Below are 19,089 nucleotides of genomic sequence, written 5' to 3' on the forward strand. Positions count from 1 at the left end.
AATACATGCAGGAACATCAGAAATGTATACATTTTAACGCGATACTGTATTCGAGAAGCTGTAAACATGTTTTGATGCATCAGAGGGTATTACCATTGAGGAGTAATTCGATTTTTGTAAAACAATCTGCAGAGAGCTTAGCTTTGCATAAAAACTGGAAATGGGGAAACAGGTAGTCTGTCTGAAATCCACCAGCATTTTTAAAATCCCACTCATAACTACATTTACAATCAATCACAATAATGCACAGTCCCATTCGAGCTGGGGTGTAAGCAGAATTAGAATTTGTCCAAATCCCCAATTGAAAAAGATACGTCCATAGGAAATGTCAGAGGTGTCATACCAGAGCAAGCCTCAAGGGGTAAATGTGAAAGTTTAGAGCAGATTAATGACACCACAGCGAAATGGCATCACTGAATACAAAAAAATAGTGAGATGGATAGAAAAAAAAAACTTTTAAACACACCTCATGTGCTAAACATATAGTCAGTCGGAGGGGAAAAAGATATTAAAATGTTAATTTGGATTTAGACTAAGCTATAGCAGACGACATTGAGTGTGGTTTGTGTTCTTTGTGCTCGGATGTTTTCACAGTCTTGGCCTGTCACACTCCTCCCACACACCTGTCTCTCCTCAGAACCAGACATGCCTCCCTCCTCATTCTGCTCACCTCTGGCTGTCATGCGTGGATACTCCACCTGCCTTTGCTACCGTAGACTTCAGGTCAAAAGACAGATTTGTGTAAGTAAGGATTACAGGATTTATGAGTGTGGTGTAAAAAAAAAAAAAAAACACGGCATGTACGCCTTGCTTGATTGGGTGCATGTGTGTGTTTGTGTTTGTGTCTGTGTGTGTGTGTGAGAGAGAGAGAGAGAGAGAGAGAGAAAGAGAGAGTGGTGCTAGTTTATACCAGCCCCCTGCAGATTGCTGCCTTGTGCATTGTGCCTTCGGTTTGCTGTCCGTCATCACACCGACAATGGTTAACTTTGTGACCCTTTTTGTCTCAAGGCAATAGGCTGTGTGTATGTGCAGACAGATAAAGACACACACACACACACACACACACACACACACACACACACACACACACACACAAATGTGACACAATGCAGGACCTTTTCTCTTCTGCAAGGCGACGTGAGTAATTACTCTTTGAGGCTTTGGTAACATTTTCACGAGCACTTCATTTGCCATACTGCTGCTTTTTCTTTCTTTGTGCTTTGGCGGTGTCATAGAGATTTTTTATTGTTATTCAATGGAAATGGGATTTTTGCATTTCACAGTAAAATGTTTTTAACACCTCTGGAAACAAGACTCGATAACAGATATGCGGCAGTGTCAGCACTCTAGATTTACCTAATTCGGCGAAAGAAGATTAAGCATATTGACAAGCCGGTTCAAACTTTTGCAAGCACACTGAAATTCTCGGACTGGCCGCGTCAATGTAATGGATTTCATTTCACAGGTTTCCTTCTTCTTTTTTTCCAAACAGTCATTTCTCCTTCTCTACCTTGTGGGGACTGATGTTATCTGAGCCAAAAATACATCTAATAAATTCAGAAGTGCTTGGACAACAAGTGTCACCTCCAACTACAGTTAAAGTAATGTCACAAGAAGTGCACTGAGATTCATCATCTTATTACTTAAAGAAAATAGACATGAAATTTTTTTTAATTTCACCTGGGTGCTTCTGGGATTTAAGTACTCAACATACAGTTTAAAAATGTCAGAAATTGGCCATAGCTATATTGCAAATATCCATCATGCTAGCATGCTAATAGCTGGGCTGAAAACAAACTAGCAGATTTGCATCAACTGTATGATCATGTCACTAGCATGTACAGTTGTTTTTGGTCTATTTGTTGGTACACACAATGTTTGCCGGGGTGAGATTTGAAGATTTTAACTTGACCCAATCGGGCCTTGGTTCAGACACAATTGGACCAAATCACTCATCATTTATGTCAACATGAAGCATTATAAGCCTTACAGCATATTCACAGAACGTTTAGAAACTCGGCTACACCTCAATACCAGCCATTTACACCCGTATGAAACACAATTAAAAACAACAAGCAACCTAATCAGCGTATCGCATAAACCACGAAAATTGCACATGAATGTACGCTGTGTCCACATGTGACAGTTGTGATAGTTCCAAGTTAACAACACAAGCTACATATCAACTGAAAGCTCAGAGTTCACTGATTCCAAAAGTGTGTTTATTATAACTATCCGATCAACTGTCATCAAATAAGCAGCCGAAGGAAGCAAAAAAAAAATGTTTGTATCAAAAAGTGACAAAATTATTTATTGATGTATTTATGTGCTACATGCGAAACATGAAGTATTAAGCCATGAGGCATCTGCACACAACGGGGAGACGCTCGGCTACACGCTGACGTCAACCCTATTCACCGACACGAAACACAATTAAAACAGCAAGCAACTAAGTCAGCATATGGCATGAACACGACAACTTTTACATGATAATATATCACCGATGTCAGACTTGATAGCTGCTGCTGCTGCTGCTGATGCTACAGACATGCTAACAACACAAGCTACACATCATGCTAACGCCTCAGCCTCCTCAGATTCAAACATCCTCCCTCTATAACTCTCAGACAAACATTCAGCTGACCAGCCGCTGACCAACGTTCGTATCAACACAGCGAAGACACATAAACTATGTCTTACCGTCGAAGTATTTGCTGGAAAAGTTGTGTTTTGATCCATAAATCCAGATTCCGTTAGCTAGCACAAAGACCGCTCATCATTTCAAGATATCGGCCTGGTCCGTCCTACTTCGACTACACATGCGGAAGTCGCGTGTCAAATGGCGTCGGCGAAAAAGGGCGTCACAGTGAACACTTCCCCGCTCACAGATGGCGAATGGTGTCCGTGGGAGGGATTTTGATGCTGTCCGTCGATTCTATTGGCTTCTGACGGTTCTATACGCGTGTCCATCACCCGGCTTGACCAATGCGCTGCTGAGATACACGCCTCTGTACTTTACGTGGAGTCTGTTCGAAGGTCTGACGACATGACGTCGCACTACAAAGATCGTTTATGGAGCGACAGATGCTCACCCGTCTTCATTAAAACAGTTCTATTAGATGTAATACACATTTACAGAGTCCGTCTGACAATGTCCCTACTAGCCTGTAACTTTGCCCTGATTCACTTTATCAGCATGAAATTTGGCACAGATTATGTTCAGATGTTGTTCTATGGATTTCAAAAGGAATGAGCATTATTACATGGGAGATTTTTTTTTTTCAGGCGGACATGAAATATATATATAAATATAGGTATAAAATAAATAATAAATATAAGATATACTCTTTTCATTTTGGCAATGTCATTTTCGAGCAGGGACCTGCAAAAGGGACCTGGAGCATATAGCTAGACCAGGATTTCCCCTATTTACTCTCGGTTTTGGTTCCCACCAACTCCTGAACAAATTATTTTAGCAAACAAGATGCGCTCCTCTTCATCACTGCTTGCCAGTCAGTTGTCAGTTGGTTTATTTGAGCTTTATTGCATGACACCGCTGCCTACAGAGATTGATGAGGACAATGAGGTTGAAAGTCAAAATAAAAACAATGAGCTAAAGTGCTAAAAAAGCAAAACAACCCAATCTGTAGGGCTGTTGTATCTCTCTGACATCCGCACCGTGAGCGGCCATTTTTACATTACACACAAACAATCGATTCAGTGTAACATAAAGAAAATATAATATAATATAATAAAATATATATAAAAGAAGCAGGTTAAAGGAAAACAGGAGTCACAGCCATGACAATACTATGTGTTGATGCACAAAAACACATATTGTCCATACAGTCTAAAGTGCTCGGACATAATTCTCAAACAATTGTGTTGTCTTTTTCGTGTGTTTACATTAAAGTTTTGATAGTTTGTCCGTCACAAACACCATAGTCACACTGCACGAATTATTATAAAATATTATTAAACTGAGGAAAGGAATGAGATCATTTTAATTAAATGGAATTTGGACCATTCTTAGTTTTACCCACAGTCAAATTCATCAGCTGCATATTTCCATAACACCATGTGAACATGTGAGGGTGGTGAATGAAATGAGAACAATTTTAAAAGTATACTTTTTTTAATGTTTACCTTTTCCCATGTACCACAAATGACTATTTACATTGGAGCCATTCAGCTGGTCCTCTTGTTCGTGGTAACTTACAATCATCGATCATCAGAGTAGGTACTGTAGGTCAGATGTGTGGTGCATGAGCACTTTAACAGGATACATGTTAAGAATAGACACATTATAGACACCGATTTGTAAATGGCCCCTTTAACCACAATCTCATATCAAACTTTCACATAACAGGTTTCTGTCTCTTGCGTTTCTTCCAACGTTCTCTTTATACAACATTCAACATCATTTGTCAGATTTATTTAAAATAAAAAATTTGACCATCGTATGCTATGCTCACATCCCAGCTCCTTTTTTAAATTCCATACTGCCGAACTTAACTGTACACACTGACACTGCTACATGCACCAATCTTTTGCCATCCAGTCTCATATAGATGGTTTATGATTTACTTTATATACGTATATATAGTTCAACTTTCAAAAATCTCCCACATGTAAAATACATGCTACCCCCTTGCATTGGGACACCCACAGCTGCACTGTGAGCATTGCCACGTAGTAATCAATTCAGTGTGTTACTCTTCAGTCTTTTCAGTTTTACTCTATAGCTCCAAGCTGAGTGCTTATTAATTAAAAACATCTCCACCAAGCAGATATTACACATTAAACTAATTTACATTACTCAGCCGGTGACACAGCTGAAGTATGTAAGGAGTGTTTTAATCATCATTCTTCTAATGTGTGGGCTCATTTAGCGGAGGCTTAATGTTCTGATATTAAAAATCAAGGGGGCCAAAATACACAGTCTAAGCTTGAGTTTATGATCTCATATGAGGTTAGCCAGACTGGAGGTCGTCTCTCTGCGACCCTGACGCTCCATGCGCCCCGAAACAGTGAAGATGTTCAAAACCTGGTCCACCAGCCTTCGTCCGTGCCTTGTCCTCTCAAGCAGGATCACCACAAAAGAGTATATCCCGACACCCGCGACTGCGGCCCCCCCTCCTGCCAGCAAAACCACTCCAGAGATGTACATGTCGTTAAGGGCCTGGCCAGGCTTCGGCATGTGGTTGGCCAGGGCCAGGCGTAGCAGAACCCCGCCGCAGATCAACAGCGACAGCCCGGTAATCAGAACCACGAGCAGGTCTGACAAACCGCCGCTTTTGAGCATGTCAATCCGGTGGCGGCTTCGGACGCAGTTCATGTCCTGCACGGCCGAGCTGAGCAGCTGCTTGAGCAGGACTCCCAGGGCGAGCAGGCAGAGCGTTGTCCCCACGCCCAGCCGCCATTCGCTCGAGACGCTGGTGGTGGTGGAGAGAAGCCCAACGCCGCCCAGCCCGCAGCCCAGGATCAGAAGCACAGCCACACAGTAGCAGAGCAGGGACTTCCCGGGGTCCCGGAACCACCACAGCTCCACCTGCTCCTCCAGGATGCTGTGCTGAATTTGCGCCGGGTCCGCTGGTTCATTCAAGCTCAGCTCAGGGCCTCTGGGGCCCCTCAGGGGGGGAAAGTTATGCAGTTCAGGCATCCTAATGCCACTCCCAGCCTGCTGTATAGGGAAGCCACCACCACGTAATCCAGGTAATAATCGCTGGCAACCTTATTTCAGATTCAAGACGTTTAAGTGGAGCTGCTCCTCATGTAATCCAGAGAATATGAAATGGGGCCGCAGTTGGTGGCAAGTTTACAGAGGAAATTAACAGTTTTATCGCCACACCGAGGTTCCACGGTGGATAACAAGTCAGTTCAGGGCTCTTGCTCCCTCGTGAGTGAAAATGCTAATGAGCAGCAGCCTTCGACAGAATCCAAACATCCACAGAATTTTTCCAGTTTGCGTTTTGCAGAGTGGCAGCAGTCATCTGGAAGAGAGGACAGACGGCGATGTAACAGGGTTTGTACAATATGTGGTTACATATACTGTATCTACTCAGCAGTGTGGGGTTATTTGCAGTGTCACATTGCTGGTTCATGAGAGATATGTACAGTGAATTCATATCACGTCGTACACGTCTACCAGCGATGCAGTGAAACAGTGCCATTCAACTTGGTGTGAAGTTATCCTTTGAAATTTCAAGTTTGGCTGCAGATAAAAAAAATCCATCAAATTAAAGATGACACACACACAAACAGACACACACTTCACACTTTCTCTGCACACCCACATTTTCTGGTTGGACCACGTAAAAAAACCAAACTTGGTGTGTGCTGACACTGGCAACCTTTTTTCTGTCTCTCATTATCGCTTTGCTAATGACTTTCCACTACAGAGGCGGCTGGACGAAATATTGCAAGCATCGGCTGCCGATGGAATAAACAATACCCATCCATCTACGCACATCCACACAAGATCAAACAGCTAATGCACAAATGTAAATTTTTAGTCACAGTCATCCTCCCACACGCACACCCACATTAGCTCGCTCGATGAATCCTCCAATTTGAACTCTTCAGCATCTCGAGTCGAGTTGATATTCATTCCTACCCTATGTATGCGTGTGTGTACATTGTCCATACTGTACTGTTGCTATGATACATGTTTGACAACATATCAGGTAAAGGCTCATTATGTACCGCAGGCCAGGTACTACGAAGCAGGATCTGCGGTTATCGAGGTAGCTTCAGGTTTAAGCCTGCGTTGGGGCAGGTGAAGTTCGAGGTTCAAGGATCAAAGCCAGTCCCCAGTCAAACCACTGACAAATCAGATCACTGGCAAAACCCTCTGAGTCCTCATTCCACAGGATCCTGACTGGGACAAAAGAGTTTAGAGTAACGTGAACAAATAACAAAGCGCGGCAGATATTGAGCTCAGCAGTGACACTTTCATAACGGCGGCGGAGGTGAATTCACCATCCTTAAACAAAGAGTTTTAAGCCCGGAACCGCGCCAATGAACCACGAGACGAATCGTAACCATGATACATTTCATCCGGAGCATGGTGAACTCGCTTCGCAGTACAGGGCCCCGGCAGGTAAATTCTCCTGAATTCCCCCATCCTCTCTCCCTTCGGCCTTTACCTTGCATCAGCATATTGAGACTAGTTTGCAACCTCATCACACCCCCCCTAACACAATCATGTAACCATATACAGCACACACACACACACACACACACACACACACAATCATCCTCAAGGTTATGGCCGTCGACAGCTTGTCTTTAAAAACCTGTCGGCGGCTTTATTTCTATCGAAATCAGCAGTGCGCGGCACAAGCCCACGCGCCCCGACACAAGCTGACAGGAGTTACAGCTTGTCCTCGCTGCCCGTGGATTTTGCAAACACAAACGCTGCTCTCCGAAGTGGAAGTAAATTTAAAAAAAAAAATGTCAATCCAAGCAAGCATAACTTGATATCGCATTCAATCTAGGAATCTTTTTTTTTTCTTTTTCTTTCTTTTTTTAAAGTTGTCGCTCATCAAGAAACCATATAAAATGCGGTCCCAGAGACACTTCTATCCTCTCGCATCACATTTCATAGGATCACATTTCGTATTAGTGGCGACAGGTATTGCCTTGTACTGAGGCAGAGCAGTAGCACCATGATGACACGGTGAGATATGAGGTGCATACACAAGGTGTGAAATGACGAGCGAGGTAATTACAGCCGAGGAGGAGGAGGAGGAGGAGGAGGAGGAGGGGTGTTTATTGGCAACATGCTGTTCTGGAAGCTTTTCACATTCTGCCTCCGATGGATGATTCTCTGGGTGCGTGCGTGTGTGTTTGTGTGTGCGTGTGAGTGTTTTTCAAGAGTGAACACTTGTGAATAAGTAGTGAAACGGTGAAATATGAAAAGTACACGTGTGTTGGCAAGTGTGTTTATTCACTCATGACATTAGCACTTGTATGTGTCACACATAAGAAAGAAAGATATGAAGAAGCTTGTGTGCTTGTGTGCTTGTGTGTGTGTGTTTCTCGAGTCACTAATTAATCCCAGTTGGTCTGTCCTCAGTGTCACAGACAGGTAGCACTTCAGAAATAGCACAGTAATTGCGTTGTTTTTTTTGGTTTTTTGCGCGTCTGAGGTGGAGGCTCCGAAAGGTGACGAAAAACAATGCCCAGCATCCAAACTAAAAAGATCACCTTCAGACAACATGACTTGATGAAAAGTGAAAATTCCACTGAAAATTAGGTAGGAAACAAGTGGGCGACAGATCGAGAGGCGACGGAGCGCAACAAAGATCCCGAGATGAAAGCGAACCCACGATGACTCTGGTATGTCTTATTCCATGTTGTGTTTCTCACGACTGATGGACGGTATCTGCCTTTCCTCTTTTACCACTTACATGACCTCTGGACTCTATATCAGCCGTGTCACACCACTCTCATAAATATCTTTACAAAAGCACTGACTCACTGCTTCGCTCTTCACTGGCCTCCTTTTAAGTAACATAAAAACAGCGACAGAGGCACAAACAATTTACACACATATCTCTACAGTTTTTCCACGGTGGCCAGGTAAGTTGGAATTAGAGTAACTGAGCATCTCTTTGCACTGTGCATTTTTTGGCCGACTTGAGAAATGTGGTAGAATCCTTTGGCCAATTTGGAGTTTTTGGGGCAGCAAAAAGAAAATTTTTCTAAAGTTACAGAAATTAAAAAAATTCTTACGATTGGAAAGTTTTGCGAGATCAACCTGGCGTAGCCTGACATTCAGTTAAACTTGCCTGACCTTTAGTCAGAAATGAAAAATGTTAGTACATTATGTGCACTGTATGAGAGAATCTTCACACATCAGCTGTGAAAATCTACATTACTCCCATACCCTTTACATATTCATAAAATAAGGAAGCTCAGATGTACCTGACTGTTAAAGCAGATAACAGTCCAAAAAACATGCATCATTGATGATGCACTTTATCCAAATAGGGAGTTTCCCAAACTCCTATAGAAATCGAAAAGAAAAGACTGAACTTGACAGCAACGTACTCATCAAAAAAGGCAACGGTAATATAAACACATCCCACTGCATGAAGTATCTCACGGAACCTATAGAAATGTGCACCAGTGATCATTATCGCAATTTATTTGAAACGTGCATTAAGAGCGTCTCCCATGGGCTTTCTTTTAAGTGACAGGAATCATAAATTCATCCCGGACGCTCAGCTCTGCACCGAAAAGAACGAAAGTGGCCGAAGACGGGCTGACGCTCACAGTCCAAACATTCCTTTGTTATGCTAATGCACCTAGACAGTAATGATGAAAAACCCCAAAGACAATGGTAACGTGGAGTATCATTCTCTCTCTCTCTCTCTCTACCGCTCAGCGTCTGCCTCCTCTGAGTTTCAGCCTGCAAGGTCACCAGAGGAGTTGTGATTTGGAGAGAAACCCCCCCCCCCCCCCAACTATACCGCACTCCAATTACCTGGGAAGCTTTGGGACTCCGGTATTCCCCCCTCTGTTATGTTGGCCCTCTGAATTCATTTCACCAGCCATTAGTGTCTCATTTTATTGTTGATGCGTGGTTCCTTCAAAATTGTCTGCCTGGCACTGGGTGCTAATCAGAATGCCGGTCAGCAGCGAAGGGTGGAAATCTTGACAAAGAACACATAAAAATCTTACGTTGCAGGGGCTCTGAAAGCTCCCTGACGCCAAGTGGACGTTTGATCCGTTAGCAGAGGCTCAATGAAGATGTTGCAGCTCGGATGAATGTATACTGTAGATGCACACTGTCCCACATACATTTCCTTCTTCAGTGAAAAGCGTTTTCTGCTTTCATTCAGGTGTCGAAAGCAGAATGAAAAAACAGCCGCTTGCTGACTGTTACTGCGCGGTAAAAATGTCAACAATTCGGACGGCGGTTGCAGCTTTTATTAGTTCAATTCATTTAGATCACTGAGGAAGCGTCGGGCTTAGAGTTGCAACTTTTGTGGTGTTCAGGAAAAACTCGAGGAACACTTCAGAATGTGGAGCAGTTTTTTCCTTTAGATCCTCGTTCTTGTGGCATCCTGTTTCTTTCAAATCCTGTTTCCTGTATTGAGATTTTGTGTCAGTGTTCGCATCTTCTGTCCACACAAGGCTGGATGGAGATATCTCTGCCAAATAATCAAAGCAAAAAATATGTCCGGCGCAAAAACTGTGAAAAATAAATTAGGGCCCTTCTGGTCCTGATGCTGATATTCCTGCACTGTGTGTTTTATTTTTCATCCCGGGGCCTTCGCTTCGGCTGACGGGGAGTCCATGGGTGATGTTGTTGCTGTGGTGACAAAGCAATACTCTCCTCTTCTCTCCTTCCCGTCTGCCCCCCGCTCACCCCCTCTCCTCTAGTGAGCGGTGGTTCTCTTTGCGTCCCCACAGCCAAGGAGAGGGGTCAGGGTTGGCTCCATCTGTCTCTGTGATGGGCATTGGTGCCAAGCGCCACGGGGACTGGAGGGAGAGGAAAGAAGGCTTGTGTGGTGCGGGAGGGTAACGGATGTTTCCGAGCTGTCATCTGGGACTCTGAATGGGTTAGAGGCTGAGGCTGGGGAGATGGGAAAGGGGCTGAGAGAGTGGGGTAGGGATGCGGGGGTTGGAGGATGGAGGGAAGGCTTGGAGGGGTATAGGGATAGTGCTGAGCCTTCACTGCTGTTCTTAGGGATGCTAATGTGGCTAGCAAAGAGGATAGATGCTGAATCGACAAGCTGCGTCTTTCTTTCTTCTCTGCAGACACAAAGGGCCGCTGAGGCGCCCAGGCAGCCTCGCACCGTCCGGAAACTGTGAGGAGACAAAGGCCCAATCAGTGCCACTGTCTTCGCCCTGTCAGGGCTCACAAGCGAACCCTAAGAGAGAAAGAGAGAAAGAAAGACCTGAGAGAAAGAAATGTAGCTGCACATATGGTACCGTAAAGTCACCACTATGGCTCAACTTTGCAGGGCGGATCTATTCAGTCCTTCCCTGTTCTGTTCTGTTCTGTTCTGCAAATTGATTTCAACAGCAAGTGCATAAAACATTAAAGATGCATCATCTCCAGAAACCACTGTGTGATCATCCCGATTTACAAGCCCGATCAGGAATGAGCCCCATTCCTATTGAGGGGCTTCACAGGTGAGCCCCTCAATAGGAATCATTTACATGTGGCGGCCGTAGCCGATTGGTTGGTTGTTTCACCACTTTCTCCCTGGTGCCGACATGAGGCTGATCAAATCTAAATGTAGGACTTTCTCATCAAGCAGTTAATGTTTCACAAGGTCAAAACTATACCTGCGTCGGTCATTGTGCGCATGCTAGCGTTTTCATGCGTCACACAAGCTTATTATTAACTGTCATTGATACCTCAGGAGACTTTAACAAATCCTTCCCATATCAATTCGCCCTCTTCTTCTCTGGTTCCTTCATGTTTTAATCCCACCATCTCTGGGCGAGCTCATTTCTCAGCGTATGGCATAGCATCACCCTGACTGGCACGAGCACACACCACACACACGCACACGCACGCACGCACGCACGCACGCACACACACACACACACACACACACACACACACACACACACACACACACACACACACACACACACACACACACACACACACACACACACACACACACACACACACACACACACACACACACACACACACACACACACAAACACACACACACACACACCGAAGCTCCTTTTTCCGGCTAACTTTTTTTGTCCTGTCTGCTATCTGCTCTAGTATTTTGGTGTTGGGAAGAAAGATGTGTGCATGGGGTGGCTTTTGTGTCTATGCCACATATCCCCCTCTGGCTCCAGGTAAAAAAAAGCTTCCTCACACAAAGCCCCTTTGGCAAAATGCATGCGAGCACATCCTGAACCTTTGCAGGTGTGCTACACCCGTCTTTACATTGTTTTCACAGGGAGATGTTATTTCCCTCTTTCATTGTCTTGACATATCCATCAGCCTCAGTTCAAAACACAAACACACATTAACAGTACAGGCCCAGTTAGTCAAAAATACAATTCACAGAAGAAATGCACAGAAAACATTTTAAATCAAACGTGACACGTGGCGTTTCCCTCTTTTTTCAAAAAGAGCTTCCTCCTCTCAGCGGTGGTTCACACTGCTGCTGACAAAAAAATGTAACCCAACGCTGTCCAGGTCAGTTCGGATCCTATTCAGCCACTTCTCTACGGCATGGAGCCAAATGGGGCTCTTTAGATGCTGGGCCCCATTCAAAATTGAATAGTTCTGCTTCTGTCAAATACTCTTGCTCCATTATCAAACTAATCTTTTTTTTTTTTTTTTGTCTTTTGCAAGTTGGAGGAAATTAACTGAATGACGTGTGCGATAACCCCCCCCCCCCAGTCCCTCCCTGCACTCGAGGAGTGACCGTTGACTCAAATTAAAATGAAAAAATTGAAGCAAAAACCTCTGGGCAGCCATTTGCTTTCCTCTGCGGTACACAGCTGCAATAATAAAACGCAAGAATCACATCACCAATTACCATGCTGGTCCCCTTCTGCTCCACTCCTGCTGACGATGGGAAAGATGGGCGAACTTTTCTTTCTTTTTCTGTCTCCGTCTTTGTTTTTAACCACCATCAACTCCTGTTGTTGGTTCAGAGGTGATACTCGTCATATGCTAATTTGATATCGGCTGTCTAGCGACAGTGATTGTAATGAACGCGATGGCCGGCACTGTGTCAGTGAAGTGACAGGCAGCACCTTACGGTTGGTATCTTTGTATTGCCGCACAGATTGTCATGAAATGACGAGTCACATAAGTCCCCCCAGTGGATAAAGTGCACAACTTCAGACATGAATATCCATATGTATACCAAGTTTTGGCCTGGTCCTGCTTCTCCGGAATCACCATGAGGTTCACATGTGTGGTTTTATGGGAAACATCTTGAACGGATTTGCCATTAAAGTTGGAGAAATTTCACATTCACGTTTCCCACAGGATGATTTGTGACCTTTAAAGAAATATGCAACGCTCATTGTCTTTCTTGCCAAGGGCTGGTTGAAAAAGATTGATACCACTCGCAGAGCTCGACGCTAAAGCGAGTAACCAGAGCCAGCTGCACGGAGGCTTAGCTTAGCACAAAAACTTAGAAAATGGCAGGAACGGTTGGCTGGCCTTTGTGCACGCGCACATGTCATGTCTTTTGCTTAACTTGTCCAAAAACTGATGTGTTAAGTAAGAATTCGCATTTTTACGCACCTAGACCACTAATTCCTGCTGCCTATCAACCATTCCTGGCCAAGTAGTAGTAGTAGATACTTGCGGAACTAATGACTTTCCCACCAGCCCCCGCTGTACTTTGTGAATCTCTATGAGTAATGTAAAGATGAAATTAGGAAGAGAAAATAATAAATGTTTCTTTAACTATGTTAACGATAGACGGCAAACAACATAATTACTTTGCTCTGAATCTCATCCAGACGCCTGTTTCTCTCGCGAGATCTGGCAACGCTGCTGCTGCGGCCCGACTGTGATGAAAGAAAATCGCGCTGAGCGGCCTCGACGTTACAATTTGTCCGTTTATTGAATCGGACGACGCCAATTGATTGTGCTCGCTGGCAGTTGTATTTGACGTCCGGGGACAGAGGTGGTCGCACTCGCTGCCATCGATGGCACGCGACACGCCTGACTCTGTTGTATCTGCTGACGGTGAAACAAAACGCCTCTCGGGGATATTTAAGATTCTGGCCTATACTCTCGGCTCCACTCTGTGTCTGGCATCTATGTCACACACACACACACACACACACACACACACCTCACCTATACGCAGCGCTCATACCTCCCTCCACTCTGCACGGTCATCCACAGACTCGATCAACCGACTAACTTTCTTTTTCTTCTCCCCTTCTTTCATGTTGACTCGAGGCTCTTTCCTAATGAGGTCTATCACGTGTTGTTTTCAGCCCGAGTTGTTTTTGAGTGTTAGAGGCGTTCTGAGAAAGATCAGTGTTTCTGGTAAAGCGAGAAGCGGCAGCTCGTGCACACCGCATCAGACGCCCTGTCATGATTCATCTGTGGTCTTTAGATTAGAGTCATAACAGGTCTGCACAAGCAAAGTGGCACATGGGGGGTGATGGGGGGGGGTTTATGCCTGGACAGGACATCGATCTATTCCAATCCCGATAACTTCAAAGCAGCATCAACAACACTTCCCCTCGATGTGGTTTATAGATTTTTTTCACAATGCAGCAAAACTGACCTCCCACTACGTGACAGTAACTCCTACGAATTGATGATCTACAGTGCATATGAGGCCTTCACTGTTAAGGTAATCTGCAATTGGTAACTGCGGCCCATCCCGCATGTGCAAAGGTCAGGGTGTGACACAATGTCAACATGTTTTACTTCCTGGTTTTTAATGGAAACCCAACAAAAGTTAGTTAATTCATTTGGGAAATTCATACCTACAGGAAAATCACAATACTACTGAGGAAAATGATTAACTGCTGACCAGATTCCTATAATTTATAGATGCGTTCATTTTCTCCAAGAAGAAACAATCAAATTCATTAAAATTGGATTTGTGTTTAGAGGTTAATTCAGCTGGATCTATAGCCTTGGCGGTCTTGGCTGATATTGTTTGTGTCATGATGATTTAATATTCAGTTAGGGGTCCGAACATTACACAGTTTGTGCTCGGAAAACAAAATCGCCTTGAAAAGCTTATTAATATTTATTGTCGTTGAGCAGGAGAGATATTCCTTACACACAACAGCAAAGGCTGCTTCTCAGTTCAGCGAGACGACTTTTGGAGATCATGAGAGGGGTGTGATGGGGTTACATAAAGAAATACTACTACATGGGATTCAGATAATGAAAGCATCTGTCTTCTGTCAACGTATTAAAACAATAAAACGCAAGAAATAAACATCTTCACTGTCACCATTTGCACGGCATTACAAGCGATGGGAGAAATAAGGAAAGGGAGATTCATGGCAGGACCCAGAGACTAAATAAATAGATGTATTATGAATATATCAAGCATATATATATAGATATAGATATATATCTATATCTATATCTATATATTCATATATAGATATATATATAGCAACTAAAAATGTGTCATTCTGAAATAACAGCGAAGATAAAAACCTTTTAATTGTACAACTACAAGTTGAATACAGGCTAAACTCACCGTAGATCATAAACAAATATGTACACCTGCCTATATATGAACAGGAATGTTCATGTTGTCATTTGATTCAGTGTTATCACGAGATGTTTTCTTCATTAAAATATTGTGCCTAAATATTTTTTTTTCAAATATAGTTGGAGGGTGGCGAATAAGACGCGGAATATCATCACAATAAACATAAAGTTTCAAATGGAATAAAGATGTTTCATTTGTTTCCCCCATAAAAATCCTAAAACAAAGTGAAAGTTGGAACGGGGCAGCTGCTTTCCTTCCCGGATCTCGTTCCTCAGAGAACCTGCCTTACCTGTGCGCGCTCGGTTCAGACCCCGGTCCCTGCGCCGTGCGCCTCTCCGTGCCCTCGTCGTCAAATTCCCAATCGGTGCGTAAAACAACGGCGAGGTCTCAGCACCTCCGGGCGCCGCTCGCCTTCATACCTTGATCCTTCCCCCCGTATCGGAGCAGTGCGACGGGAGCTGCAGCCAGTCGGTGTCGCGTCTCGAGTGTGTGTGTCTCTCTCTCTCTCTCTCTCCAGCGGACGGACTCTCCCGGTTTGGCGCAGGTGTGGCCGCGCCGCGCCGCGCGCAACGCAGCGGCTGCGGCTGCGGCTGCGGGGGGACGGACGCCGGTGGGAGGGGACGCAGCCGCGGGTCCCTCGTGGGGAACCGCAGCACAACAACACAGGGCGTGACAGCTCTGAGGAATGGAAGACGCCACGCGGCGATTGTGATGAGCACAAGTGGTTTGACCAGTCCGCTCCCCTATAGGAGGAAGTGTGTGCTAAAGGCTCATCGTCCAGAGTCATTCTCGATCGACACAATATGAATATGGTGATAATTGATTACCAATTCAGGTCATATAGCACCTGGTGAACCATATTGTAATTCCTTCATCCATCACTTCCACAAACGACACTATGAGACTGAAGGATTCTTTCTGATTCAGCTCATCACAAGGTCTATTTAGTATCTGGATGCTCTGGACCTTTTGGTTATATCACATGATCTTCTCCAACAGGTGGAGTTCGACCAGCTGTCACGAAACTGTAAATGTTGGAATTTTTTTTTCTTCAACAAAGAAGATTTACTTTGTCAACTTCATCTGTAATGTGTGCACGTCTTCCAACATGCGTTTGGTCTCTGTGTTTCCAGTTACAAACTTCTGCCAACTTCATTCCTGTAGGAGATGTTAAACATGCTGGGATTTGTTTTGTCAGTTAGTAACTTCTGGGGTTTTCCACGTTGCTCCATAAGCACAATTCTACAATTCTTCTATGGTACGGATGACTTTTTCTTTGCTGCAGCACTACAAACAGTTTCATTCATCATCTATCCAGTCTGCAGGGGTTTTGCATTGCACACTGGGTGAAAGGTGGGCTGCAGTCCATACAGCTGACTGGTCTATCACTGTGCTCACATGACAAAATTCACACTCGTGCAGGTTTCTACTGAAACTGATTAGTTTATTGATTCATTATCGATTATTATTTGTATTTTTGTGTCAGTCTCTGAAGTGCTGAACAATGCTCATCATGATTTCCACAACCCTTTCTCTGGGAATGCCATCAGATGACTGAATGTCTTGTCTGTTTAACCCAAAATGTATATGTTTTACTCTCATATATGATAGTAAAAAAATCAAAAATCGTCATACTAATTAGCATCAAATAATTAATCAATGCACCGACTGCTTCTGCTCTGGCATGGGCCTCCTCGTCGGACGATTCTTCAGAATCTGGATCACGTTAATCAGTTTCTCCTCTTCATCATCATCGGCGGATTGCTTTCTCCTCCATTACTTCAGGTCTGACATTTTCCTCCTCTTCAGGGCCGCGCTCCTAAATTAGATCAAGTGCTTCATTCACAGTAAGTCGCTCGCAGATTGCGGTGCGACCACCGAATGGCATGTGCAGACGGAGACGTCTTATTTATAGACCAAAGCGACAAGAAGCGATCAGTGGAGTTGTGTTTGGTCGGGTACAACACACTGTGCATGTACGTGAGAGTGAGAGAGTGTTCATGTGGAAAACTGCGTCTTCCCATTTGTACATTATTTTACTTCATGAACATCAATTTGCGTCGCTGATATTCAGTATGCAAACAATTTCAACTTTTTTTTTGAGGGGAAAAATGCCATCACAAATTGCTCCTTGTAATAAATAGCCTCCCCGTGGCATAACACATCGATCATGGCATCTCTGACACAAAGGCCGCTATTGATTGATTTTATTTGGCTGGGCCAAGAGAGAACCTCACATCCATTTACCTCCTCTGTAGCCCAGCGATGCGCCATAACTGGACTAATGTAAAAATAACGTTTTATAGCCTCTGGTGAATAAACCTGCATGTAGAATGGATTTAAATGTGTTTAAATCCAATAATGGACGAGGGGAAGAGCATGAGGCACAACTGTTCTCGCTGTCGGCCGTGCTCAGTGTACTGATGTACAGCGTGGGTACTGTATTTAATTTGAGTCAACTCTAGATAAGCTTGGCCCCCTTTTATTTCCATTTGCCAATGTTTATCTAAGACTTTGTTCATAATGTTTCATATGGAAAAAGTAAATCAGTTGAATGGACAGAAAGACATTTAAATATTTTTGTTCTATCCGAATGAACGAGATAGTGAATTTTGCAATTAGTCCATCCTTCACAGCTTTAAATACTTTTGCTGAGTATAATCTGGCCTTTAATCTCAGGTCACAGTTCACCGCCTCTTGTACTGCATGTTGGTATATGCATTGTCTGGATTTGAGGAGGTTCTGAAGAGCGACTTCCTGCTCTGATTCGGCAGCAAAGAACGAGTTAAAGTGAACGTCGCTGGCTATTCAACCAGTAAAGTGTCTGAGAATCTGAGGTAAATGTCAAAATAGATTTTATTCCTTTTTTGGCGTCTGCGGATACCGGTACGGATGCAGCGGGGTGCTGTCGATGTAGCCAGTGCACTCACTCGGGGGGGGGTCTGAGAATAACAAAGACAGTCTGTCATTTGGTCACATTAGCAGCTGACATTTTCCAGTAGTATTATGTTACCTCCCGCTGATTTTAGACCAAATAATAAAACAATGAATGAATTTAGAATAGCCGCCCTCAAATCGCCCCCAAGTGGGAAGCCGAAATGTGAAATCAAATTGCAGTCTGGAGTTTAAGATTGATTTTAGCATGTTCCTTTGGTAACCTTCAGAGAACGGAGCACCACTCCAGGGGCCGCATCCTTCGGAGGTTGCATTCGAAGACCGATTGCGTCAAAGCGGCGCATCTGGACCGTCCCATTTCGAAAACCTCCTTCCATTCACGGCCAACGAGGGATCCAACAGGTGGATCCTTCTCAGGCCAAGCTCCCCCCCCCCCCCCCCCCCGGGATGTGCTGCGTGCCGGCAACGGAGCTAACGAGATAGCTCCGCGGGTCGGCCGAGCGGCAGTCATGTGTTCGAAGTATAGCTAACAACGCAACTGTAAGAGTGAGACAAGCTGGCCACACCAATAAGAGACAGGGCGGTCTCGTTGCGGCTCGGCCTTCATGGTCTACTAAAGGCTGCAACCGTTTGAATTGGGACACGGCTAACACGGCTAACATTTTCTACAAAACATTGAAAGAGAATTATATTCAAGGCCAGATCCTGTTTTAAGGGTTGAGTCAAGTTAAGTCAACTGGGGAACAACAGAGACAAAGACCTTCATTCAAACATGGTCAAGTCAGAACCTGGATAATTCATAGCCCTTAAGAGGCCACATACTAATGGGAACTTTTCAGATTCTAATATATTTTTGAACTTTAAAGACTGACTTATAAAATACAAGGTCTTACAATACCAATGCGGACACAGCTAGGGCCTAGCCGCCCAAAGGTTGACATCGTCTGAGTGTCGGCACCTTGTTTATCCATCCATGTCTCTC

At 44.2% G+C, this 19,089-nt stretch overlaps 1 protein-coding gene across 6 annotated transcripts; it reads right to left on the reverse strand.

The window, feature by feature from the left end:
• Positions 1–3,513: 3,513 nt before the first annotated feature.
• Positions 3,514–15,814, reverse strand: LOC118318086 (transmembrane protein 125). Of its 6 annotated transcripts, none has more exons than XM_035647416.2 (4): positions 15,502–15,814; positions 9,494–10,886; positions 6,706–6,880; positions 3,514–5,993 (listed from the first exon to the last, which is right to left on the reverse strand). In XM_035647416.2, the coding sequence occupies exon 4, from the start codon at positions 5,660–5,662 to the stop codon at positions 4,964–4,966; it is 699 nt and encodes a 232-aa protein (XP_035503309.1). In that variant the 5' UTR covers positions 5,663–5,993; positions 6,706–6,880; positions 9,494–10,886; positions 15,502–15,814; the 3' UTR covers positions 3,514–4,963. The 6 variants fall into 6 exon arrangements, with proteins under 6 accessions (XP_035503309.1, XP_035503308.1, XP_035503310.1 ...); XM_035647415.2 differs by having other exon boundaries at positions 6,617–6,880; XM_035647417.2 differs by lacking the exon at positions 6,706–6,880 and having other exon boundaries at positions 15,632–15,814.
• Positions 15,815–19,089: the final 3,275 nt, after the last annotated feature.

Source organism: Scophthalmus maximus, chromosome 13 (genome assembly GCF_022379125.1).
Source record: "Scophthalmus maximus strain ysfricsl-2021 chromosome 13, ASM2237912v1, whole genome shotgun sequence".
NCBI lineage: Eukaryota > Metazoa > Chordata > Actinopteri > Pleuronectiformes > Scophthalmidae > Scophthalmus > Scophthalmus maximus.